A 25,756-nucleotide genomic window follows, 5' to 3' on the forward strand; every position below is an offset into this window, starting at 1 on the left:
GACAAAATTGTACTTTAGTTGATAAATAATTTTCATCAGTATATCTCTTGGCCAACTGTATACAGTGTTTATTCTAATGCTTATCAGGTGGTGATAATAATGCTGTTGCTGTCAAAAGAGACTGAGAAATACATATATAACTTTCTTTTGTGTAGTTAGTTGAGTAGATAAAGTGTTTGAGGGAAGTGAAGTAGGGGATAGAAGAGGCGGATGTCTTAGACTAAGTAATAAATATTTAATTAGAAAATTTATGGTGCCTTCTTTAGGCTTTTCTACTAGATTGCTGAGCTAAATAGTTCTAAGTAGAATCACAGAGGACTACTAAGTACTTTTACCTTAAGGTATATGGTTGTCCCTAACTTATGAATACATTTATACATGTACCCAGTTCCCTAAGCCCCAGCCTGTATCAGGATCTATAACTTTGCTAAAGAAAGCCACACCTGATGTGGAACTAGGTAGTTCCAAATGTTAGGAAAGGCCTTACCAGATTATTGGAGTTGGAAGGTTGACAGTTTGGCATTATCTCTGGATACAATACAAAGCAAAATGGCAGTGGTGGCATAATATAGTATGGTGGCACTGGATGTATTGATTTAGTTGAGGTCAGCAGAGGCAGTATAACGGGGTAAGGGATAAATAGAAGAGGCATCAAGAAATGCAAAGCAGTGAGGTCAGGTATAGGAAAGTAAATACTAACCATGGGATTTTCAAAGAAAAACAAGCCCCCAACTAACTTGGTTATAATAATAATCTATCACCTTTTTAAAATCCCAAGATTACAAGGAACCTTTCCCATTCTCTTTAAATCTGTACTTCTCCCAGTCCTGGAACCTCTGGGACTTTGCTTGTATTTCATGTCTGTTGGTCTTTTGAATTTCTTCTTTGGTGAATATTCTGTTCATATCCTCTCCCCATTTTGGGATGGGATCGTGTGTGTGTGTGTGTGTGTGTGTGTGTGTGTGTGTGTGTGTGTGTGTGTCTGTTTGTGTGTGTGGTGTTTGGTGAGTTCTTTGTATATTTTAGTTACTAGTCTTTTGTATGATGTATGACATGTAAAGATTTTCCATTCTGTGAGGAGACTCTGTTTGGGTAGTAGTTTCTTCTGCTGTGCAGAAGCTTTTCAGTTTGATGTGGTCCCATGGATTTATTTTTTATTTTGTATCCCTTGCAATTGGACTGTGTCATTGAAGATGCCTACAAAGTTTAGATGGGATGTAGCCTTTTGATACTTTGTGGTCTAACATCCAAGTCCATGATCCATTTGGAGTTTACTTTTGTGTGGTGAAATGTAGTGGTTTAGTTTCATCTGCATGTTTCAACCCAATTTTTCCAATACCATTTGTTGAAGTGACTCTCCTTTATTCACTTAATAGTGGATTAATTATGTATTTAAGATATTTCACTGCCATTACTCTACACTTTTTTCAGTGTTCTGTCTTTGGTGATGTTGTTATATATATTTTTTAATTTTATTTATTTATTTATTTTATTTTCCCTTTTGTTGCCCTTGTTGTTTAACATTGTTGTGGTTACTGATGTCATTATTGTTGGATTGGACAGAGAGAAATGGAGAGAGGAGGGAGAGAAAGACAGACACCTGTAGACCTGCTTCACCACTTGTGAAGCAACTCCCCTGTAGGTGAGGAGTCGGGGGCTTGAACCAAGATTCTTACGCTGGTCCTTGCACTTTGCTCCACGTGCGCTTAAACCGCTGCACCACTGCCCAACTCCAGTGTTGTTATATTCTATAGGAGGCCTTTTAGATCTTCTTGCGGAGCAGGTTTGGTGATAGTGGATTCCTTCAACTGTTGCCTGCCTGAGAAGGTTTTTACTCCTCCATCATGTCTAGTTTGTACATGCATAGCATACAACCCCCACTAGGTCCTCTGCCAACGTGCTAGAACCTGAACCTTCCCCCTGACTCTGTTATTATTTTCAGTGTCTTTGTGATGACAGATTATCATGAGGGTGAAGTCTTCTTCAGGAATACCTATAAATATTGCCAAGATGAAATGTGGTGGGATAGGGAGAAGGTAAAATCAGGGAGTTTTATCCTTCAGTCTTTTGTATTCAGGAACTCTAACTACTGGATGTTTTTGCTCACATGTGCAATATAAAGAACTAAAACACATGAACTTAAAAAAAAAAAAAAAGGTAGCCGGGCAAACTCTTGCTGAGACTTTGTGAATGCTATGGAAGTTATCCTTGAGAGGAGGGAGGCCGAGGAGGGCACAGAACTGTGTTGGTGGTGTGGTGTGGAGCTGTCCCTGTAATCTTATGGCTTTGTAAACTATTACTAAATTACCAATGAAAATGAATTTTTAAAAATTTAAGAAGTATATATTACTAAGACTAAATATAAAGAAAGAAAATCTCTTAGTGGTCAGGTGGTGGCACACCTGGTTAAACGCATAAATTATAGTGTGCAAGGACCTTGGTTCAAGACCCTAGACTCCATGTGCAGTGGTGAAGTAAGGTTACAGATGTCTATTTCTATCTCCCTTCCCCTCCCTTCCCCTCTCAATTTCTTTCTGTCTCTATCCAATAAGAAAACAAATAAAAAATTTAAAAAGGAAAGAGAGACCAGGTGGTAGTGCACAAGGTTAAGCCCACATAGTGAGAAACACAAGGACCCACTCAAGGATCCCAGTTCGAGCCCCTGGCTTCTCACCTGCTGAGGGGTCACTTCTCAAGCAGTGAAGCAGGTCTGCAGATGTCTATCTTTCTCTCCCCCTCTCTGTCTTCCCCTCCTCTCTCCATTTCTCTCTGCCCTATCCAACAATAACAGCAGCAACAGTGGAAAAGGATTGTTGCCAGGAGCAGTGGATTGGTTGGCAGTGCAGGAACTGAACCCCAGTGATAGCCCTAGAGGCAAAAAATAAAATAAAATAAAAATAAATCAGGACAAAATATGAAGAAGAAGAGGATGAAGAGGAGGAGGAGAAGGAGAAAGAGAAAGAAAAAAGAAAGGAAGAAAGAAAGAAAGAGAGAAAGAAAGAAAGAAAGAAAGAAAGAAAGAAAGAAAGAAAAAAGGAAGGAAGAAGTAAGAAACAGGGAAAGAAAGAAATCTCCTATGTGTGTACTGTCTACCTCCTTGGATCAGTTTTTAACCTTCTGAATTTTCATGAAAATATAACATGTGATGAGTTCATGTTTATTTGGCTAAGTGGTATCAGGACCACTGGGGACTTTATTTAACTAGGAGCAGAAGTAAACAACATTTCTATGGAATAACATTTCTACAGTTTTTAATCTATTGAGAAAAGAAATCTTTTAGACAGTTATGGTTAGAATGGGAGCAATTTTTCAACTATCTGTTTTCATTAAAGAAAGAGGGGAGATAGAACAGAGCATAACTCAGGTATATGTGATGCTGAGGATTGAACCTGGGACCTCATGCTGGAGAGTCCTCAATTCTTGCCACTGTGTCACCCCCCAGACTGCATAGGAACAATGACTGTCCTACCCTTTGCTCACTATGCAGGCTTCGAAAGGATAATAACTTGATTCTTTTCTAAAGTGGAGATTAGAGTTATGTAGATACCCTGTGTTCTAGATCACCAGGACCAAGCATCATTATTTTATAGATTGAAAAGGGGAAAAAAAGTATCTGAAAATACATTGAGATCATTTTTTTAGATCAAGACAGAGAAGCAAAAGAGGAAGGGTGGGAGGGAGGCAGGGATGGAGGGAAGGGGAGGAGACAGGGAGAGGGAGAGGCAGCACAGAAGCTTCCTCCAATGCATTGGGGGCCACGCTTGAACCTGGGTCATGCATATAACAAAACAGAACTATTTTGATGGCCCTATGCAGAGACTTGTAATACAGTGTTTTTACAGATCTTTTTTGAGGTGTAAACTTCTGTATAGTGATTTTTTTTTTCCATCAGGGTTATTACTGAGGCTGGGTTCCTGCATGACAAGTCCAGTTTCTGGTGGGGAACTTTCTCCCTTTGTATTTTTTAAAATGATGGTAAATACAGAGATAAATAGGGAGGGGGGTCAGAAGGAGAGAGATAGACACCTGTAGCACTGCTTTGCTGCTCATGAAGCTTCCCCTCATAAGTGGGGACCCCTGGGGCTTTATCCCTTATGTTACAGCCTGGTCCCCACACAGTGATTTATTCACATAGATAATCTTGAAATATGGTAGCAGTCAAGTTACAGATTCTATCTCTATAATAGCTTCTTGGGAGTGGCCCAAGTGGGAATATGGCTGGTAAAATGCTGGCTTGGCAAGCATGAAGTCTCTTGAATTTGATCCCTGACTTTGCATATGTCAGAGTAATGCTTTGTCCTCTCTCTCTCTCTCTCTCTCTCTCTCTCTCTCTCTCATTAAGTAAATTAATCATTAAAAGAATTTATTGGGGGTCGGGCGGTGGCACAGTGGGTTAAGCGCATGTGGCACAAAGCACAGGGACCAGCGTAAAGATCCAGGTTCAAGCCCCCGGCTCCCCACCTGCAGGGGAGTCGCTTCACAGGCGGTGAAGCAGGTCTGTAGGTGTCTGTCTTTCTCTCCCCCTCTCTGTCTTCCCCTCCTCTCTCCATTTCTCTCTGTCCTATCCAACAACGAACATCAACAATAGCAATAATAATAACCACAATGAGGCTACAATAACAAGGGCAACAAAAAGGGGGAAAAAATGGCCTCCAGGAGTGGTGGATTCATGGTGCAGGCACCGAGCCCAGCAATAACCCTGGAGGGAAAAAGAAAAGAATTTATTAAAACATACCTTCTGGGAGGGAGGACTAACTTAAACCTTTTTAAGTGGTAAACTCCACTCAGAACACTGTTCTCTCCAGACAGTGATGGCTCATGGCTGCTACCTTTCTGCGGAAGAACTGGACGTTTTCAGAGAACAAGGAGCATCCATCGCTCACTGCCCCAATTCCAACTTATCGTGAGTAGGCGATGATTGGTCAGCTATGAACATTTGGGCTGCAAATGACCATCTAGATAACCTTTGTTTTCTCAGTTACTGCCCCTACTCTGTCCTCAGTATCTCTCTTGCAGTATCTCTCTTCTGTACCTGTGTTTGGCTGAGACAGGAGCTAGATCATCATGATGCTCTGTAGAAGAGAATGAGAACACTGAAAAAGGATTCTTTTTGAGGAGAATATATTTAAAGAGCATCATGTCTCTTAACAATTCTGAGTCTGCCCCATAATGGGACAATAGGAAATATGACAGAAAGAGCTCAACACCAGTTGTAGTTAAAATATACAATGAAACTCTGAAAGTACATAATGCCAGTCAGGTGTTCTCACTTCCCATTTATCTGTGTTGTCTGAGATATCAGAAATGGGTGTTGCATACATATTCCATGGTCTGTGTCATCTGCTGGACCCGGCAGGATGCTGTTGACACAGGAGAGTCTTCTCCTATTACACTTCCACAGGAAGCAAAACCTGGTTCTTCCCCTTTTGGGAGGTTGTAGGTGCCTAAGTGAATCAGATGGCAACTATGACTAGTATTTTCTGGGGAAAAGTCCATAGATACATAATGTTGCATCTGTGGGCTCACCTGTTACCATGTGCAAGGGCCTGGGTTCAGGTCCCTGTCCTCACTTGCAGGAATTATTTCCTGAAGCAGTGCTGGAATAGTCTCTCCTTCTCTCTGCCTTACTCTCCCTCTCTAGTTCTCTTATCCTCTCTCAAAAATAAAGGAGAAAATAACCACTGGGAACAGTGGAGTCTGTGAGGCACAAGTCGCAGCAGTAATCGTGGCAGCAAGCAATAATATTTTTTAATACTGCATATAGGTTCAGGTAGTGCATGCCCTCTGGTGCTGATCTGTGCATGTAAGGGTAGGAATCCATGTTCCAGGACTACGGAGAGAACTCTCATTTCTATTTGACCCCCCCCAAAAAAAAAAACAGAGTTCTTTCTCATAACTGCTGGTGAGGGTCAGGGGTAGAGAGAATAATGTTTATGTAAAAAGACTTGCATGCCTAAGTCTCCAAAGTCCCAGGTTCAATGCCCTGTACCACCATAAGCCATAGTTGAGAAGTGAGTCCTCTGGTAAAAATTTAAATAGGCTAGTTAGAAGGGATCATTTGGGGGGTGGGGTGGCAGCACACCCAGTAAAGCAAACGCATTACAGTGTGTAAAGACTGAGGTTCAGGAGCCAGATGGAGGCACACCTGGATATGTGCACATATTGCAGTGCACAAGGATGCAGGTTCAAACCCCTGGTCCCCACCTGCAGGATGAAAACTTCACAAGTGATGAAGCAGAGCTGCAGGTATCTCTCTGTCTCTCTCCCTTTCTCTCTCTCCCCTCTCAATTTCTCCCTGTCTCTATCCAATTAAAAATTTAAAAATTACATTTTAAAAAAAGACTGAGATTCAAGCCCCTGACCCCTACCTGCAAGGGGAAGCTTCACAAGTCGTGAAACAGGGCAGCAGGTGTCTCTCCGCCTATGTCTCTCCTACTCTGCCTCTCTCTTCCTTCTCCATTTCTCTCTGTATCTATCTAAAACAAGTAATTAAATAGTATAAAAACTAAAATCATAAAATAAATCATTCACAAGTTCTTTCAACAAGTATAACTAGCTTCTTCTAAATTTTAGGGGTTTTTTTTTGAGACTTACTTTGTATTCTATTGAATTCTTGCCGAAGTAAAACTGTGAGATGAGAATTTGTATACAAGTAGTTTTATTTGGTAGGTGATCACAGGAAACTTTTAGAGGAACAAGGCAGAGAAGGGAAAGAAATTAGTAATGATCTGCACTCCATAATGACCCTGGGTCCATACTCCCAGGAGGATAAAGAATAGGGAAGCTATCAGGGGAGGGGATGGGATATGGATGGAGTTCTGGTGGTGGGAACTATGTGGAGTTGTACCCCTCTTATCCTATGGTTTTTTCAGTGTTTCATTTTTATAAATAAAAACTAAAAAAGAAAAGAAAAAAATTAGTAATGAATGCTTCATCAAATAAATTATTGCTGTGAGCTCCTGGAGTTTAATCCTTCAGGAAAACTCAAGAAACTGATTTAAAAAAAAAAAAAAAGAGGACCTAGAATTTGCTCTCAGGGGTGGTTAACCATCATTTTTTTTTGTTTCATTTTAATTTTTATAAAAAGGAAACACTCACAAAACCATAGGATAAGAGGGATCCAACTCCACACAGTTCCCACCACCAGAACTCTGTATCCCATCCCCTCCCCCTGATAGCTTTCCTATTCTTTAACCCTCTGGGAGCATGGACTCAAGGTCGTTGTGGGATGCAGAAGGTGGAAGGTCTGGTTTCTGTAATTGCTTCCCTGCTGAACATGGGCATTGGCAGGTCAATCCATACTCCCAGCCTGCCTCTTTCTTTCCCTAGTAGGGTGGGACTCTGGGGAAGCAGGGCTCCAGGACACAATGGTAGGTTGTCTGCCCAGGGAAGTCCGGTTGGCCATCAGTTATTAGTGGAGGGTTGGTGTGTGTAAAGGGTCTTTAATTCCCTGGAACTCCTGACTATTCTCCTACTAGGAAAGAGCAATAAGTTCTAGAAGCAAAGAGAAAAAAAAAGAACCTTGAGCAAAGAGAATTGTGTGCAGTTGGAAGTGTAAATTAAAAAAAAAATGTGTGTGAAAAAGGCACAGGAGGTACAGTGACATATTTTTGGAGTGTTTTTGAGAAGTTCCAGAGGCTTCCGGTTTTTAGACATAATATAGCAATGTAGGACAGAGAACCTCATCTCTACATATAGTTTACTGACCATAATTATGACCTAGTAACCAGAAGAATCTAACACCTCTTGGGTTAGTTATGCAACATTCAGATGGAGGGCATGATCCAGACTTGCAAATGGAGGTTTGGGTTTTGCTAGTGATAAGTTTCTGCCTCTCACTGCTCCTCTTCAACAGTCTTGAGAGTCTTTTTGTTGTTGTTGTTGTTTGTTTGCATGTGTATTGGGCCTTTGAAAATTTTGGTTAAATGCCTTTGCAAACAGAACATGTGACCTCTGTCTGTATCTTCAGGTTTCTAAGGATCACTTTAGTTTTTGAATTCTTTCTAAGGATATAGCACATTTATTAAACTCAGGGACACAAGGTCTGGAATTCAGCCCAAGATTCACCTCTCCACCTGTTGCTGTCCCCAGAGTCAGTATCCACACTGTCAACTCCTTACTCAACAGTTTTCACCCCTCTTCCCAGCTATTTGTTTTATTTTGCAAGTCACTACCCATTCAAGGTAGCACATTGTTTTAGGCAGGAAGAAAAGACAGCGACCTGTGGTCCAGGAGGTGGAGTAGTGGATAAAGCATCGGACTCTCAAGCATGAGGTCCTGAGTTCAGTCCCCGGCAGCACATGTACCAGAGTGATGTCTGGCTCTTTCTCTCTCCTCCTATGTTTCTCATTAATAAATAAATAAATAAAATATAAAAAAAATAAATAAAAGAAAAGGCAGCGACTTGTAATTTCTATTTAACATACAATGCTAGTTTGGTTAAAAAATAATAATAATAATACAAACACTAAAAAGATAGTGTGACTCATAGCAAGATGCGGTTTCTTTGATTTTTTTTTCTTACAAATGACTTTCTGCTTTCTTTTTGGGTTCTTAGTACTTTGTACTTTCCTGAGATTAATTTTGTTTCAAGGACTCAGTCTTCATTATGAACCTTTTTTAAAAAAAAAAATTTATTCCAGGACACTTGTAGTGTGGCTTGACTAATGTGTTTGTGTTACTTTAAGAACAAAGATAATGAGAAACACTCTGTCTAGTGATATTAGCATTATGATTGCTATCAGAAAAATTTGCTTGTAGGAATTATATGGGTCTCCTTGTTCTATCTGCTCTTTCCACAGGCTGGCCAGTGGCTTTCTCAATGTGCAAGAAGTTCTGAAACAGGAAGTGAAGGTCGGACTGGGTACAGGTGAGTAGCTGACCACTGGGAACTACGGCAAAGTGGCTGATCGAGTGCATGGTTTTCTTTCTTTCTTTCTTTTGGAACTTAAACCCGTAATACTTGTTGCCAGTTTTTGCATTGCATTAATTTGTTGAGGAGTCCTAATAATTATGGGCTTCATACTTCCTTCTTATACACCCTTTAATTTAGTCTTAATCTAAATCAAAATATCTCACTGAAGACCCTGACATGGAGATATATATATATAATTCTGAGGGGGTAATATTGTGTACAGAAGTATATGAATATTTATATGCATAAGTATGAATTTTACGAACATGCTTTTCTTTTGTTTGTTTTTAATTTATTCCTTTATTGGGGAATTAATATTTCACATTCAACAGTAAATACAATAGTTTGTTCATGCATAACATTCCCCAGTTTCCCATTTAACAATACAACCCCCACTACGTCATTTATCATCCTTCATGGACCTGTATTCTCCTCACCCACCCACTCACCCCAGAGTCTTTTACTTTGGTGCGATATGCCAATTACATTTCAGGTTCTACTTGTGTTTCTGTTTCTGATCTTGTTTTTCAACTTCTGCCTGAGAGTGAGATCATCCCATATTCATCCTTCTGTTTCTGACTTATTTCACATAACATGAATTTTTCAAGGTCCATCCAAGATCAGCTGAAAACGGTGAAGTCACCATTTTTTACAGCTGAGTAGTATTCCATTGTGTATATATACCACAACTTGCTCAGCCACTCATCTGTTGTTGGACACCTGGGTTGCTTCCAGGTTTTGGCTATTACAAATTGTGCTGCCAAGAACATATGTGTACACAGATCTTTTTGGATGGATGTGTTGGGTTCCTTAGGATATATCCCCAGGAGAGGAATTGCAGGGTCATAGGGTAGGTCCATTTCTAGCCTTCGGAGAGTTCTCCAGACTGACGAACATGCTTTTCAACTATCCATAGTTCAGTGAAAGATGAAACAACTGAAACGAATGAATGCTGAGGGGACCAGGCAGTGGTGCACAGGGTTAAGTGCACATATTACGAGGAGCAAGGACCAGAGCAAGGATCCCTGTTCAAGTCCCTGGTTCCCCACCCACAGGGGGAGTCACTTCCTACTTCCTAAGCGGTGAAGCAGATCTGCAGGTAGCTCTCTGTTTCTCTCCCTCTCTATCTCTCCCTTCCCCTCTCAATTTCTCTCTGTTCTATTCAAAAAATAAAATAAGATTAAAATTTTTAAAAATGGCTGTATGAGCAGTGGGTTCATACCCTAGAGGCAAAAAAGAAAGAAAAGTATGCTGATAGTGGGAAAATATACATTCAGGGGTGTTTGTCAAAGAAAAAATATCCAGGCCACTTTACATTGTTGCAAATGTGACTTACTGGTTATACTTACTTGAAAACCTTTCAGATAATAAAGAGATAAAATGTTAACAACTTGAAAGTGGATTTGCACCTAGATAGAGATTAATAAAGAAGCTAGTCTGATCAGAAATATAGATGCCTTTCCATGTTAAGTCCTAAATTTAAGATATCCAAGAAGTCTGGAAAGAAGAAAAAGTTCTCTAAATGTTATGTTGGTTATGTTTTTCCTCTTCTTCTCCTCCTCCTCCTCCTCCTCCTCCTCCTCCTTCTCTTCCTCCTCCTCCTCCTTCTTCTTTGACTTCATTATCATTCTGCTCATCTCACTGAATAGATTTACTGAGGGAATAGTTATGTTAAATGAAAACTACTGGATCATAAGGTGTTTCCATTTCAGAATTCTTTTAGTTATCAACACATTTTACTCTTGGGTAAGAGAAAATTAGCTCAATTTAATGGACTAATTTTTTTCTTTCTCACCACTTTTATCTTCTTATCCTTAAAAAAGTATATAGATGGGGGTTGGGCGGTAGCGCATCAGGTTAAGTGCACGTGGCACAAAGCTCAAGGACCAGCATAAGGATTCCGGTTCCAGCCCCCGGCTCCCCACCTGCAGGGGAGTCACTTCACAGGCGGTGAAGCAGGTCTGCAGGTGTCTATCTTTCTCCCCCCCCCGCCTCCCCTCCTCTCTCCATTTCTCTCTGTCTTATCCAACAACGAACGACATCAACAATAACAATAATAATCACAACAAGACTACAACAACAAGGGCAACAAAAGGGGGAAAAGTGGCCTCCAGGAGCAGTGGGTTCATAGTGCAGACACTGAGCCCCAGCAATAACCCTGGAGGCAAAAAAAAAAAGTATATATATAATATATATTCTTATGTAAAATAGGAATGATTCTATTTACAGTACTTAAGCCACATGTTCTTAAGATTATTATATTTAGTTACAGTGTGAAAAGTAATTGTAATTTATAAATGACACCTTATAGTAACTGTGTTCATTATAATTAATGTTACTTTTACTCAAATGCATCTTATTTTAAGGTTTAATAGTCACCAACATAACTGAGGCTTTTTCCCTTCAGCCCTTAATCAGTTACATACAGCCTCTGTACTAAAGTCTGGATCAGTGTTTTACAGAAAATCATTTTGGTAGGGCAGTGGTAGATAGCATAATGGTTATACAAAGAGACTCTCTTGCCTGAGGCTCCAATGTCCCAAGTTTGATCCCCCACAACACCAAAAGCCAGAGCTGAGCAGTTCTCTGATAAAATATTTTGGTGTAGTGTTGTGTGGAATTTTTATTTCTTTCATTTTTAGCCAGGTACATATAATCTGAATTTTAACTCTCTTGCTTTCTGCTAGTGTACTGGGAAAATTATTTATCTTCAGTAAATCTCAGTTAACCAATCCCTAAATTATAAAGGATTTTCTGTAGATTTGATAAATAGTATGCCTATGACTTTTTTGTATTTTTAATTCTTCAAATTTTTTTTTGCATAGAGGTAGAGGGAAATTGGGAGGAAGGGGGAGAGATAGGAAAACAGAGAGACATCTGAAGCCTTGCTCTACCCCTTGTGAAGCTTCTCCTTCACAAGTGGGTTCTTGGGGCTTGAACCCTGTTCTTACATGTGGTAATGTGTTAGCTCAATCAAGTGTGTCACTACCCAACACCTATGACTTTCTTTTTAAAAAAAAATATTAATGAGAGAGGAAGAGAGAGAAAGAAGAAACCAGAATAACCACTCTGACATGCAATGATGAGATTGAGCTCTAGACCTCATGTCTGAGAGTTGAACGCTTTATCCACTGCACTACCTTCTGGGATATAAGTGCATAACTTTTTTTTTAAGTGCACAACTTTTAAAGGTTACTAATTCAGGTTGCCATTCTATGTTAAAAAACTTATTTTCAATATCTGATAGCAATCTGTTGAAGTAATAAAACAATGATGCAAAAAATGATAAGAAAATAAATGCTGGGCTGTGAAGACAGCATAATATGGTTCTGCAAAAAAGACTTTTATGCCTGAGGATCTGTGGTCCCAGATTCAACTCCCAGCACCACCATCAGTCAAAGCTAAGTAGTGCTCTGAAGGTTCTCTCTCTTATTCTCTCTCTCTCTCTCTCTCTCCCTCCCTCTCTCTCTCTCTCTCTCTCACTCTCTCTCCTCCCTTTTCTCTCCCCCTGTAGCTTTCTCTCATTAAAATACATAAAATATTAACAAAAAAATTAATGAAATGAGAAAAGTTTCAAAGACATTAATCTGCTGACCATTATTTTTACAATTCAGAGATTGGACTACAAAAGTACAAGTCTACTTACAGTGTTTTAGAGGTTCTTTATAAAAAAATCCTTGAGGGAGTCGGGCTGTAGCGCAGCGGGTTAAGCACAGGTGGCGCAAAGCACAAGGACCAGCATAAGGATTCCGGTTCGAACCCGGGCTCCCCACCTGCAGGGGAGTCGCTTCACAGGCGGTGAAGCAGGCCTGCAGGTGTCTATCTTTCTCTCCTCCTCTCTGTCTTCCCCTCCTCTCTCCATTTCTCTCTGTCCTATCCAACAACGACAACAACAATAAAACAACAAGGGCAACAAAAGGGAATAAATAAAATAAATATTAAAAAAAGAAATGAAGAATTAATAATAAAAAAAATCCTTGATTATTTTTCTTTTTTTTAATTTTTTTTATTTAAGAAAGGATTAACAAAACCATAGGGTAGGAGGGGTACAACTCCACACAATTCCCACCACCCTATCTCCATATCCCACCCCCTCCCCTGATAGCTTTCCCATTCTCTATCCCTCTGGGAGCATGGACCCAGGGTCATTAAGGGTTGCAGAAGGTAGAAGGTCTGGCTTCTGTAATTGCTTCCCCGCTGAACATGGGCGTCGACTGGTCGGTCCATACTCCCAGTCTGCCTCTCTCTTTCCCTAGTAAGGTGTGTCTCTGGGGAAGCTGAGCTCCAGAACACATTGGTGTGGTCTTGAATCCAGGGAAGCCTGGCCAGCATCCTGATGGCATCTGGAACCTGGTGATTGAAGAGAGTTAACATACGAAGCCAAACAAATTGTTGAGCAATCATGGACCCAAAGCTTGGAATAGTGGAGAGGAAGTGTTAGGGAGGTACTCACTGCAAACTCTAGTGTACTTCTGCTTTCAGGTATATATTTTGCAGTAGTTTATGGATACATGTGAACATAAGCTCTCTCTCACAGAAACTGGTGTATATCTAGGTTTTGGGACTTTGTTAGAAAGTGAACCACCAGCCCTCGCTCCCCACCTGCAGGGGTGTCGCTTCACAAACGGTGAAACAGGTCTGCAGGTGTCTATCTTTCTCTCCCTCTCTCTGTCTTCCCCCTCCCCTCTCCATTTCTCTCTGTCCTATCCAACAACAATGACAACAATAATAACTACACCAATAAAAAACAACAAGGGCAACAAAAGGGAATAAATAAATAAAAATAAATATAAAAAAATAAATAAAAACATTTAAAAAAAAGAAAAGAAAAGAAAAAAAAGAAAGTGAACCACCTGAGATGAAATTAGAATGTACTATAAAAGGAAAGGTCTCACCCGAGTAATGAAGCTGAAGGGTTGTCATTCCACACATGAAGTCTCGGGACACAGTCTGAGGTGAAGCATGTTGAGGTGGCAATCGTTGCGTTGGTTAGGTTGTGATCGGCGGATGCAATATTATTTGATATGGATTGGGAGAGGCATACGGGAAAGTGGGCCCTATCCAAGGGTGCCAGGACTGGGGGAAGTAGGGGCTCTATAGTGGAGATGTAAGGTTCCTGCTGTCTTAGGGTTCAAAAAGACAATCGATAGTTAATGTTATCATCACATTATTTGGTAATTGGGTTAACTTTGAAAAGTCCTTTTGTTAGGGTTTGCTGTACAGTATCCAGTATCTTGTATATAGCTGTGCTATTGGATGCTTCTAATCTACTTGGTCTAGGCTTTTGAGATAGCCCACATATCAAATACACAGCCTATATATTAAAAAGATTCAGTTTGTGTTTTGAAAAACTTTGAGACATACAATTGATTTGCCCCCTCTCATATTAATTAACTAGTGATTTATATGACTACATTTGCTAGGAGTGTACATAAACACCATTCCCACCACCAAAACACTGTGTCCCATCCCTCCCACCCACTTCCACCCCACACTGGTCAGGAAGCTGCATGTCTACCCCTCACCACAGTGTTTTTACTTTGGTGCCCTACTTACAATTTGGTCAGGTCCTGCTTTTAGTTTCCCTTTCAGATCTTCTTACTCAACTTCTGTTGATGAGTGGGATCATCCCATATTCATCTTTATCTTTCTGACTTAGCTCACTTAACATAATTCCTTCTAGCTCTGTCCAAGATGGGTCAGAGAAGGTGAGTTCATTGTTCTTGATAGCTGCATAGTATTCCATTGTGTATATATACCACAGCTTTCTCAGCCACTCATCTGTTGTTGGGCATCTGGGTTGCTTCCAGGTTTTAGCTATTATGAATTGTGCTGCTATGAACATAGGAGTACACACCTCTTTTTGGTTGGGTGTTATGGAGTCCTTGGGGAATAACCCCAGGAGAGGAATTACTGGATCATATGGAAGGTCCATGTCTAGCCTTCTGAGAGTTTTCCAGACTGCTCTCCACAGAGGCTGGACCAATTTACATTCCCACCAGCAATGTAAAAGGGTTCCTCTGTCCCCACATCCTCTCCAGCATTTGTTGCTGCTGTCCTTTTTGATGTATGCCATTCTTACAGGAGTGAGGTGGTATCTTAGTGTTGTCTTAAGAAAATAAATGCTGGGCTGTGAAGACAGCATAATATGGTTCTGCAAAAAAGACTTTTATGCCTGAGGATCTGTGGTCCCAGATTCAACTCCCAGCACCACCATCAGTCAAAGCTAAGCAGTGCTCTGAAGGTTCTCTCTCTTATTCTCTCTCTCTCTCTCTCTCTCTCTCTCCTCCCTTTTCTCTCCCCCTGTAGCTTTCTCTCATTAAAATAAATAAAGTATTAACAAAAAATTAATGAAATGAGAAAAGTTTCAAAGACATTAATCTGCTGACCATTATTTTTACAATTCAGAGATTGGACTACAAAAGTACAAGTCTACTTACAGTGTTTTAGAGGTTCTTTTTTTTAAAAAAATCATTGATTATTTTTCTTTTCTTTTTGTTTTCTTTTTCTGGCTAGGTTTTAATGGTTGGGATTTATATATTTTTCATTTTTAAGAACTGTGTCATTGCAAATACTTCCTCAAAAGAAAATCATTTGGCATTGCTACCATGAACACAAATTCAATTTCTGCCAATGCTAATACTGACATGTGTTAAGAGCTTGCTTCCCAATAGGATACAAAGTTCTGGTGGTGGTAATTGTGCGAAGCTGTATCCCTCTTATCCTATGGTTTTGTCAATGTTTCCTTTTTATAAATAAAAATTTAAAAAAAAGAGCTTGCTCCCCTTGAATCGGTGTTTAACAAAATGAAATTCGAGTTCCCCCACAGGCAGTGTGATGTGTCCTAGGCTGAGGGCTATGCTAGGTGGCTGGTGAATTAGTGGTCTCCCTTTTCTCCTGGTATAGCACCATTGTTTTTCCTTCCTGTGGGCAGTGCTGATCACCTTGAAAATGTGAATCAGGCCCAGATATATAGCCTCTCTTGTACGCCTTTCTTACGGTGTGTAAATGCACTAAAACATTTTAAAAGGTATTATGTTTATATTTAATTTATTGAGGGTTAATGGTTTATGGTACAGTTGTTGGCACACAGGTACATTTTCTCATCTCACCAAGATAGGTGTCTGCAGAACAATCTCACCCTCAGCTTGGGTCCTTTTCCATCATCATGTACCAGGACCCCAAAGTCCCTCTTTCAACCTCGTTTCTGCTTTCCTTTCTCAGAATACTTTACTTTGGTGCAAAACACCAAACTCAGTCCAGGTTTTACTTTGTGTTTCCTCTTTTTTTTTCTTTTATTTATTTACTACTGGATAGAGACAGAGAGAAATTAAGACGGGAAGGGTAGGCAGAGGGGGGAGAGACAGAAAGATACCTATAACCCTGCTTCATCACTCATGAAACTTTTTGCCTGCAGGTGAGGATCAGGGGATTTAACATGGGCCCTTGTACACTTAACCAGGTATGCCACCACCTGGCCCCCCTCTTTCTTGTCTTGTTTCTTAAGTTCCACTTATATGTGATATTATTCCACATTCATCCTTCTCCTTTTGACTTATCTCACTTAACATGATTCCTTCAAGTTTCAAGGATTCAAGTCCCCAACTACCACATGGGAGCACCGTATAAGGGAGAAGCTTTTAGAATGGTGCTGTGGTGTCTCTCCTTCCTCTCTCTCATTCCCACTATCTGGAAAATAAGATGAAGAAAAGAGTTCATCAGAAATAGTGGAATCATGCAGCAAAGCACTGGCAGGAGAAAAAATGTTTAAGCAAATCACATTCTCTCTCCCTCTCTCTCTCTCTCTCTCTCTCTCTCTCTCTCTTTCTCCTTTCTTTTATTGCCACCAGGGTTATCCCTGGTGCTTGGTGCCAACACTATAATTTCCTGCTCCTGGAGGTCAGTTTTTTTCCAGTTGTTTTCCCTTTCTAATATACTTGATAGGACAGAGAGAAATTGATAGAGCAGGGAGAGAGGAAGAGAGACACCTACAGGCATACTTCACCACTTGTGAAGTGTCACCCACTGTATGTGGGGAACAGGGACTCGAACCCAGGTCTTTGCAAGTGACGTGTGTGCTGAACCAGAAGTGCCACCACCTCAAACCCCCCCCCCACATTCTTAGGCTTTGTTTCTCAATTTTTACAACAATAACATTAAGCCATATATATTTACTTTTTTGTTGGTTTTTTTTTTCTTACCAGAACATTGCTTGACTCTGATTTACTATGATCCTCGAAATTGAACCTGGGCTATCAGAGACTCAGGCATGAATATCTTTTTTCATAACCAGTTTGCTCTTTTTTCAGCCTAACAATATATATCTTACAAGCTAGTTTTGAGGCTCAGATAAAAAGAAAACATGTAAAGTGATTAGCATGCATTACACACATGTCACTAACTAATAAAGACTGTCTTAAAAGGAACGAGCAACATTGATACACTGGCCCAAGTTTAGATTAAATATGATGTATTTGTCTATTAACTTGGAGAAGCCTGTTGCAATTGACATAGTATTATTTCAAATGACATGCCACCCAGGAAGGTGTTTTCTCTCTTGGGGAAGAAGTGTCTGGGATACTTACTTTTGAAATGGACTGCCAGATCTTCATGTTTTGGTGTTAAATATTCCTTTTATAATTTTGAGTGTCTTCAATATTTAAAAAAATAACATGCTTTCAAGATTGTACTTTAGGATACTAAGTTTATTCTATTTTCTGATATCATTAACAAAAACCAAGAGTTGTGACTTGTGTATGAGGCTGACAAGGGCAAACGCTAGAAGAAGAAGAGGCTGACAAGAAGATACATTTGATAAGTGAGTGCAGTTGTATGAGTACATAATATTCCTTGTTTTAGGGGAAAAATGAATTGTACATTATAGTTCTCTTTTGACTTTGCAATATGAAAATATTGACAGCTTGTAGAATTAAAAAAGTAGGATACTGTCTACTTAAAATAAGCAAAAAAAACACAGAGAAATGAAAAATAATCAGAAATAAGTAGCCTGAAAGAAAAAATTAAGTATTATATACTTGTATATGTGTTATATTTTATTATATATATGTATTATATTATAAGTTTAAGATTATGAGGAGTCGGGTGGTAGCACAGCATGTTAAGTGTACATGGCACAAAGCACAAGGACCAGAGTAAGGATCCTGGCTCGAGCCCCCAGATCCCCACCTGCAGGGGAGTCGCTTCACAGGCATTCAAGCAGGTCTGTAGGTGTCTATCTTTCTCTCCCCCTCTCTGTCTTCCCCTCCTCTCTCCATTTCTCTCTGTCCTATCCTACAATGATGACATCAATAACAACAACAAGAAAACAACAAGAAAAATAATAAGGGCAGCAAAAGGGAATAATTAAATAATAAAAATAAAAAAATAAATTTAAGATTTTGCAGGTAAGTTCTATAGATTAGTTAAGGTAAACAACATATAAGGAGACAACGTTCCACACTTGAGGGACACAGTCATTCTAACTTACTTGTATTATTAGTCTCCCAAAATTCCTTGACTGACATCAAGACTCCAATCCAGTAATTCTGTGCTTGCTTAAAATTCATGATATCTTTCCAATGTACCCATCTCAGATGCCAAATTACATTACCCTAATCATCCCCTGGGACGCCTCCTCCTTGTTTCTCCAATTTCCCTTGTCTTTTTTCTTTGCATTCACTTTGCCAAGACCCACCCCCTTGATTATCCCAACTGTTCTTCTCAGTGTCTTCAGGTCAGCAGCTGGAAAAGAATTCTGAAGTTATTTAAATTTTGTTTTAGAATCCCAAGTAGCCCACAGCTTTGCCTAAGTATATTCCTCTTCCCTCCCACCCTCCCTCCCTTTTTTCTTTTTTTAAATATTTATTTGTTTACTTATTTATTTTTATTATTGAATAGAGAAAGAGAGAAATTGAGAGGGGAGAGGGAGCTAGAGAGAGGGAAAGAGATAGAGGCACCTGCAGCCCTGCTTCACTCACGAAGCTTGAACCCGGGTCCTTGTGCACTGTACTATGTGTGTTTAACCAGGTGCACCACTGCCTGACCCCTTCCTTCCTTCCTTTCTCTCTTTTTGTCAACAAGCCTTCACACGTGCACAGTTCCAGTATTCTCAGTGGAGTCTTTTTTTTCCCCCTTATCTTTTCTTCCAGATAGAGAGTGAGGAACAAAAAGGGAATTATCAATAAAGAGAGGAGGGTAAGGGTGTCACACAGGGTTGAGTACACATGTTACGATGTGTAAGGCCCATGTTTCAGCCCCTGACCCCCACCTGCAGGGGAAAATTTTGTTGAGTGGTGAAGTAGTGTTGCAGGTGTCTCTCTGTCTCTCTCCCTCTCCATCTCCCCCTACCCTCTCTATATCTGGCTGTCTCTGTCCAATAAACAAAAGATAATCTAAAAAATAAAAAATATATATTTAAAAAAGAGGGGGAGGGAGAGTCGAGCATTAGCACAGTGAGTTAAGCACATGTGGTGCAAAGCAAAAGGACCAGCATAAGGATCCTGGTTCAAGCTCCCAGCTCCCCACCTGCTGGGGAGTCACTTCACAAGTGGTGAAGCAGGTCTGCAGGTGTCTGTCTTTCTCTCCCTCTCTGTCTTCCCCTCCTCTCTCTATTTCTCTCTGTCCTATCCAACAACAATGACAACAACAATAACTACAACAATAAAACAAGGGCAACAAAGGGGAATAAATAAATAAATAAATGAGGGGGAGAAAAGGGGAGGGAGGGAGGGACAGAGAGAGAGAGAGAGAGAGACCACAGTATCAGTCTATCACTCATGAAGTTTGTCCTTTACATGCTTCTATGTGGTGTCTGGGGGCTCAACTTCAGGTCCTCCTTCATGGAAAAGCATACCCTCTATTAACTGAGCTATCTCCCAACCTCCCTTATAATTCTCTAATAAGCATATACTCCCATATTCCGTGGTAGCAGCTTTTCCCCATTTCTTCCTGCACTTTCTACCCCAACTCACATCTTTCCCTTTTCCAACTGATGGCTTCATCTCACTGAGAAAATAAGACCACTGGAAAACCTTCCCCACATCTTCCTACTGACAGATTTACAAATCTCCCTGCATCTGCTTGCATTGTCTTTCATGTTTCCCTACTATGGTTAAAAAAGCAAAAAGAAGTCCCTCCTCCAGTCAAAGGCAACAAATACCCTGACCCCTGTTGTGTATCCTCTTCCTCTCCCTTTTCTCAGCAGATAAAATTCTTTGACCAGATTCCTGTACATGACTAACCATTTCCTAATGAATCATTCCTGTTAGCACAAAACACTCACGTGGCATCTCCTGACCTAAAAGAAACAACAACCCTTCTCTTACCCAGAGAATTACCTCTACCACCTGCCCCATGTCTCTGTTTTCCTTTACAGAACTGCTTGAAAGAGTGGGTACATGCACTGCCATTACTTCCTAGGCTGTTGTCCATGTCTCCACCCACTTCAGTCTTGCTGGGATAGCTTCGCGGGCATGAGAAAGACAACCATGGACTCATGGCTGAGTGGGACGCAGTTCAATCTTTATTGAGCAGGAATGCAGTGTGATCTAGCTATTCTCTAATCACAAAGCTGTCCTATATATCTCCTGAGGCAGAAGTGTCAGGTCAGAAGAGGATGTACATAGGATAGGGGGTGGGGAGAAGGAAAAAGCGCATGAACCAGTGGGGAGTAAACCAATGAAAACAACGATTATGTAAATAGACCACAGCGGCAAGCAATGCAGCAGAAGGGGTCTTAGAAGCAGAATTTAGAAGCAGACCAACATTTCCCCCTTTCTTTTTAACTAATGACCATAGTATCAGGAGTGTGGGGTGAACAGAAACTATATCATACAGGCATTTTCAAAAGAACTGGAACAAGACATGGAGGAACAAGTAAGAGAGCAGCAAGAACCAGTGTGATGCCAAGGGGAGGCCTGAGGGGGCGTTTCCTACCTCAAAGGGCAAGGCCTAGCAGGTGAAAAGGGTGTTTCATGCCTCAAAGGGCGTTTCCTGCCTCTGTGGGTATCTCTTGCCTCTGGGGGCATTTCATGCCTCAAAGGGCATTTCCTGCCTCTGTGGGCAGGACCTAGTAAGGAGGGAGGGGTTTCCTGACTATGGGGACAGGGCCTGCAGGCGAGGGGGCATGGCCTATAGAGTCCCAAGGCTGTGGCTGCAAAGTCCATGACTGCTGTGGTCAGTCTTTGAGAAGTCCAGCAGTGTAAAGGGAAATTGTTGTAAAGTTGTGTAAAGTGTCCAAGAGGTGTACCAGTAAGTCCGATAGAAGTGTCAGTCCAATGCAGATGACCACGGAAGAAATGCCAGGGGATGAAATGCTGCACGTCTGCCTCAATAGGGAAGGTCAACCACTGTAATTCTGCTTTTCTGTAGAGAGTGAGCTTTGGAGTCTGTGAATCTGTTTCTTCAGGTCATGCCAGGTCACATCATTGGTTTTGGGGGGCAGGGTGCATTGTAGTCATGCCATCTTGTGGGCGATGTCAGAGGACAGGGATCCAAATGGATTTCCAGGGATTCCATTTGAGCAGATGCTTTTTCATGTGAAGACTTGACAGCTATAATTCACTTACTTGTGAAACAAAACTTGTAGCAGATTAGAAGTTTACTATAATTGATAACTCCATTATAATTGGAAGTCCTTTCTAGTATGATTTTAAGGTTGTTTAAACAATTTAAACTCAATAAAATGTGGAAAGGTAAACAGAAGAACCATGGCTAGAAGCCTCAGGCATGAGAATCATTAGCATAACCATTGCTTTTTCTACTCTGCCCATACTCATACAGTTTTCAGGATTAAACATTTATAAGACGTAAAAAATCAAAAGAGAAAAAAATTTTTGGACTATTTCTGGATGTCTCTAGAAATGGCTGCATCCAGCTTTTTTTCTTTTTTGTAAAGTCAGTGTCATACAAAAATTCAGTCATTCAAATCACTCTTTTACGAAATGCAACTGAAAGCAGACAGCAAACTTAAGATATTCAGAGAGAACAATGAGGGGGGAATTGAGAGAAAAGTGGTAGATAGTTTTTGCTTCTTTCACCTTGAACCAGATTATCCAGATCTCACTATGTAGCATTATGAGTCTCCGGAGGGCATCCTACTTCAAAAAAGGCCTCAAATTTACAGCTATGATGCTTCTGACTGTTCCTGTGGGAGTGCTGTAGGCACCCATTTTTAAAAGTGTCTTCCCATCAAAGAAAGAATCAAATCAGGAGGGTAGAACTAACCATGTGTCTCCATTCTTGGGGACTGCCAGGGTACTAGAGAATGCTCTTCAAGTTAGAGTAGTCCTTCTAAGTGGGAAACATGCGAGAGGGAGTCCAGAAAGTCCCAGGGGAAATCTCTGTGCATCTCCCAAGGTCTATGATCACGGTCATAAGGAATCAAAGTGTGGCCCAGAGCAAAATTTAGTCCTTCTCCTTGGGAAACATGGGAGAGGGAGTCCAGAAAGTCCCAGGGGAAATCTCCACGCATCTCCCAAGCTCTACAGTCATGGTCATAAGGAACCAAAGTTCCCAGTCAGGGAACCAAAGTGTGGCCCAGAGCAAAATGTTTGAGAAACAGAGAAACTGTCTCATGAAGAAAGAGTAGAAGCTTTGGGAAACCTCTTCATAAGTAGAAAGGCAGGCCATGACAGATGGGTAGCCAATCGGCTTTACTTATTTGGTCTTCTTAGGTCTGCTGCTTGTGTGTGGAGCCGAAGTTCATGCCCCACGTTGGTGCAGGTCCCTGTTCAGGGAGCCAGATGCCATGCTAGCTTCGCAGGTGTGAGAGAGCTGACCATGGATTCATGGCTGAGTGGGATGCAGTTCAATCTTTATTGAGTGGGAATGCAGTGTGATCTAGCTCTAATCACAAAGCTGTCCTATATATCTTCTGAGGCGGAAGTGTCAGGTCAGAAGAGGATGTATGTAGGATAGGGGGTGGGGAGAAGGAAAAAGCACATGAACCAGTGGGTATTAAATCAGTGCAGGCCAAACAATGATTATGTAAATAGACCACAGCAGCAAGCAGAAGGGGTGTTAGAAGCAGAATTTAGAAGCAGACCAAAACAGTTTGGTTTCTTTCTTCACCCTCTAAAGTAACTATCCTGATCCTTTTCTCTTCTAGGCTGTTATCACAGTGATTTCTGCACCAACTTCTAAGTACACCATTCTCCGTTCGTCAGACTGGACATCTGCACTCTGGTTGACAAGACTTGACCTTTGTCCAGTCTTATTTACTGAAACACTAGTCTTGTTTCTTTCCTTCCCCTCTCTTGCCAGTTCCTCCTCTTTTCTTCTAGTCTCAGTCTGAGATTCTGGCTCCTTTTACTTTGATACATCAAAGACAATATTTACAACCATAGATTTTTTTAATCATTATATGTATGCAGATAATTCACAGGTTGGATGTATCTAGTTGAAACTCCTTTGAATTCCAATTTTCATTTTTAAAATTGTCTTTATTTCAGGTAACACCACTTTCTAACAGTGATTCAGGTGTCATTTAACCCTTGGCCTCATGCATACCACCAAAAACTATTTTGTATTTACCACCACTACTTATCCAATTCTGTCTCCTTCCCTCCTGTTAACAACCAGTCTATTTTCTGTTTCTAGGAGTTTGTTTTTTCTATATTTTGATGGTTCATCAAACTTGTAATTTTAGTTGCTTACTTTATCTTTTCTCTTTGACCCATTTCTCATAGATTCTCTGAGAAAATTCATCCATTTTTCTTCTACTATGCCTTCCTGTAGTTGCCACTCTTTGGTTTTCATCCTAGCACTTATGTGTAACTGGATTTTCTCAGCAACCAGTTCAGGTCATTAGTGTTATTTCTATTTCCTAAGAAAATTGATGTATACTAGTACTACATAGTGCCCAAAGGTCAATAAGGCATCAACATGCTAAATGCATAGTCTAAAAACAGTTGGGAAAATGTGGAACATCACTATTTCTCTTTTCATTCTACAAAACTAACTGTTATGATGTCAGTGGGGTGTGGGGGAACAACACACATTCAGTGTGTTGGGAAGTCATAACTGAGATCATCATACAAGTCAAGAGCCAAGATTCACAATAGAAATCTCTAGACTGGTGTGCTGACACTTTTCATGGGGAGATTAGAAATTGTACTCATATACCAACAACACCTTTGTAAGTCATTATTTTCCTAATAAAATGGAAAAAAGAAAAAAAAGAAAATACTATATTAGAAGAGCTTGTGGGGAGTCGGGTGGTAGTGCAGCGTGTTAAGTGTAAGTGGTGCAAAGCGCAAGCACTGGAGGAAGGATTCAGGTTCGAGCTCCCCACCTGCAGGGGGTCGCTTCACAGGCAGTGAAGCAGGAATGCAAGTGTCTTTCTCTCCCCCTCTCTGTCTTCCCTTCCTATCTTCATCTCTCTCTGTCCTATCCAACAATGACTACATAATAACAACAACAATAATAACTACAACAATAAAACAACAAGGGCAACAAAAGGGAATAAATAAATACCTAAAATTAAAAAAAAAAGAAGAGTTTGTGATGCTTTCCCAGTTCATATTCAGGTCAAGCACTCTGTAAGAACAGTTTATACTTTTAGCTCTAAACTTATATTGTATTTATTGTTTGTAGGGAACTATAGAATATATAAATATATACTTTAAGGGATTAACATTAGAATATTTCAATGGAGCATCAAATTTTAAGAGTCAGTCTCTCAGTAAGAACCTGAGTTATCACCTGCTAAATTCTCTTGGCTCTTAGAAATTTTGTGTATTTGTTATTATACCTACTAAAGTTTATTACAGGGTATTTACTTGAATGTTTATTTCTCTTATTGAACTAAACTGTGAAATATAAAGCACATGGAATATGTCTTAATTCATCTCTATTTAGTAAATGTTGAATAAGTCAATCAAGGACTGAAGTGAGTAAAAAGTCAAGTATACAGACATACAGAGAATGTTTATTTTCCAGATTATTGTATCTGAATATGGGCATATGAGCAGATCATACAGTCTCCCTAATTGGATTGTGACTTAATCATCTTATGCTGTATTTTATAAGTCTAAGGTTCATAGTAAAATATGTTGAGAATTGAATAAATTAAAATGAATTGAGAAGTGAAAAAAAAAAAAAGCTTGACTCCTGAACTAATGGTCCTGTATAAGTACCATGGCAAGGTCATTCTTTCATCTACACAGTTATGTTCCTTTGCTAGAAATTGCTTCTATAACAGAATGACCAGAAGAAAACAGGGTGATTAAGTCATCAAATAAATAAGCAACATAGTAATTCTTCTTCTTCTTCTTCTTCTTCCTCCTCCTCCTCCTCCTCCTCCTCTTCTTCTTCTTCCTCTTCTTCCTTCTTCTTCTTCTTCCTCCTCCTCCTCCTCCTCTTCTTCTTTCTTCTTCTTCTTCCTCTTCTTCCTTCTTCTTCTTCTTCTTCTTCTTCTTCTTCTTCTTCTTCTTCTTCTTCTTCTTCTTCTTCTTCTTCTTCTTCCTCCTCCTCCTCCTCCTCCTCCTCCTCTTCTTCTTTCTTCTTCTTCTTCCTCTTCTTCCTCCTCCTCCTCCTCCTCCTCCTCCTCCTCCTCCTCCTCCTCCTTCTTCTTCTTCTTCTTCTTCTTCTTCTTCTTCTTCTTCTTCTTCTTCTTCTTCTTCTCCTTCTCCTCCTCCTCCTCCTCCTCCTCCTTCTTCTTCTTCTTCCTTCTTCTGCTTCTTCTTTCTTCTTCCTTCTTTCTTCTTCTCTTTCTCCTTCTCCTTCTCCTTCTTCTTCTTCTTTTGCCTCCAGGGTTATCACTGGGGCGCGGTGCCTACACCTGCTCCTGACGGCCATCTTTTTTCTATTGCTATTGTTGCTGGATAGAACAGAGAGAAACTG

General features: G+C 40.4%; 1 protein-coding gene across 1 annotated transcript in view; it reads left to right on the top strand.

Moving 5' to 3' along the window:
- GDA (guanine deaminase) overlaps window positions 1-25,756 on the top strand; it is an 81,309-nt gene that overhangs the window by 48,864 nt on the left and 6,689 nt on the right. The window contains exons 9-10 of the mRNA XM_060198993.1: window positions 4,806-4,903; window positions 8,802-8,869. Of these exons, the coding sequence (XP_060054976.1) occupies window positions 4,806-4,903; window positions 8,802-8,869 (166 nt within the window). The remainder of the gene's footprint in view (window positions 1-4,805; window positions 4,904-8,801; window positions 8,870-25,756) is intronic.

Source organism: Erinaceus europaeus, chromosome 10 (assembly GCF_950295315.1).
Source record: "Erinaceus europaeus chromosome 10, mEriEur2.1, whole genome shotgun sequence".
NCBI lineage: Eukaryota > Metazoa > Chordata > Mammalia > Eulipotyphla > Erinaceidae > Erinaceus > Erinaceus europaeus.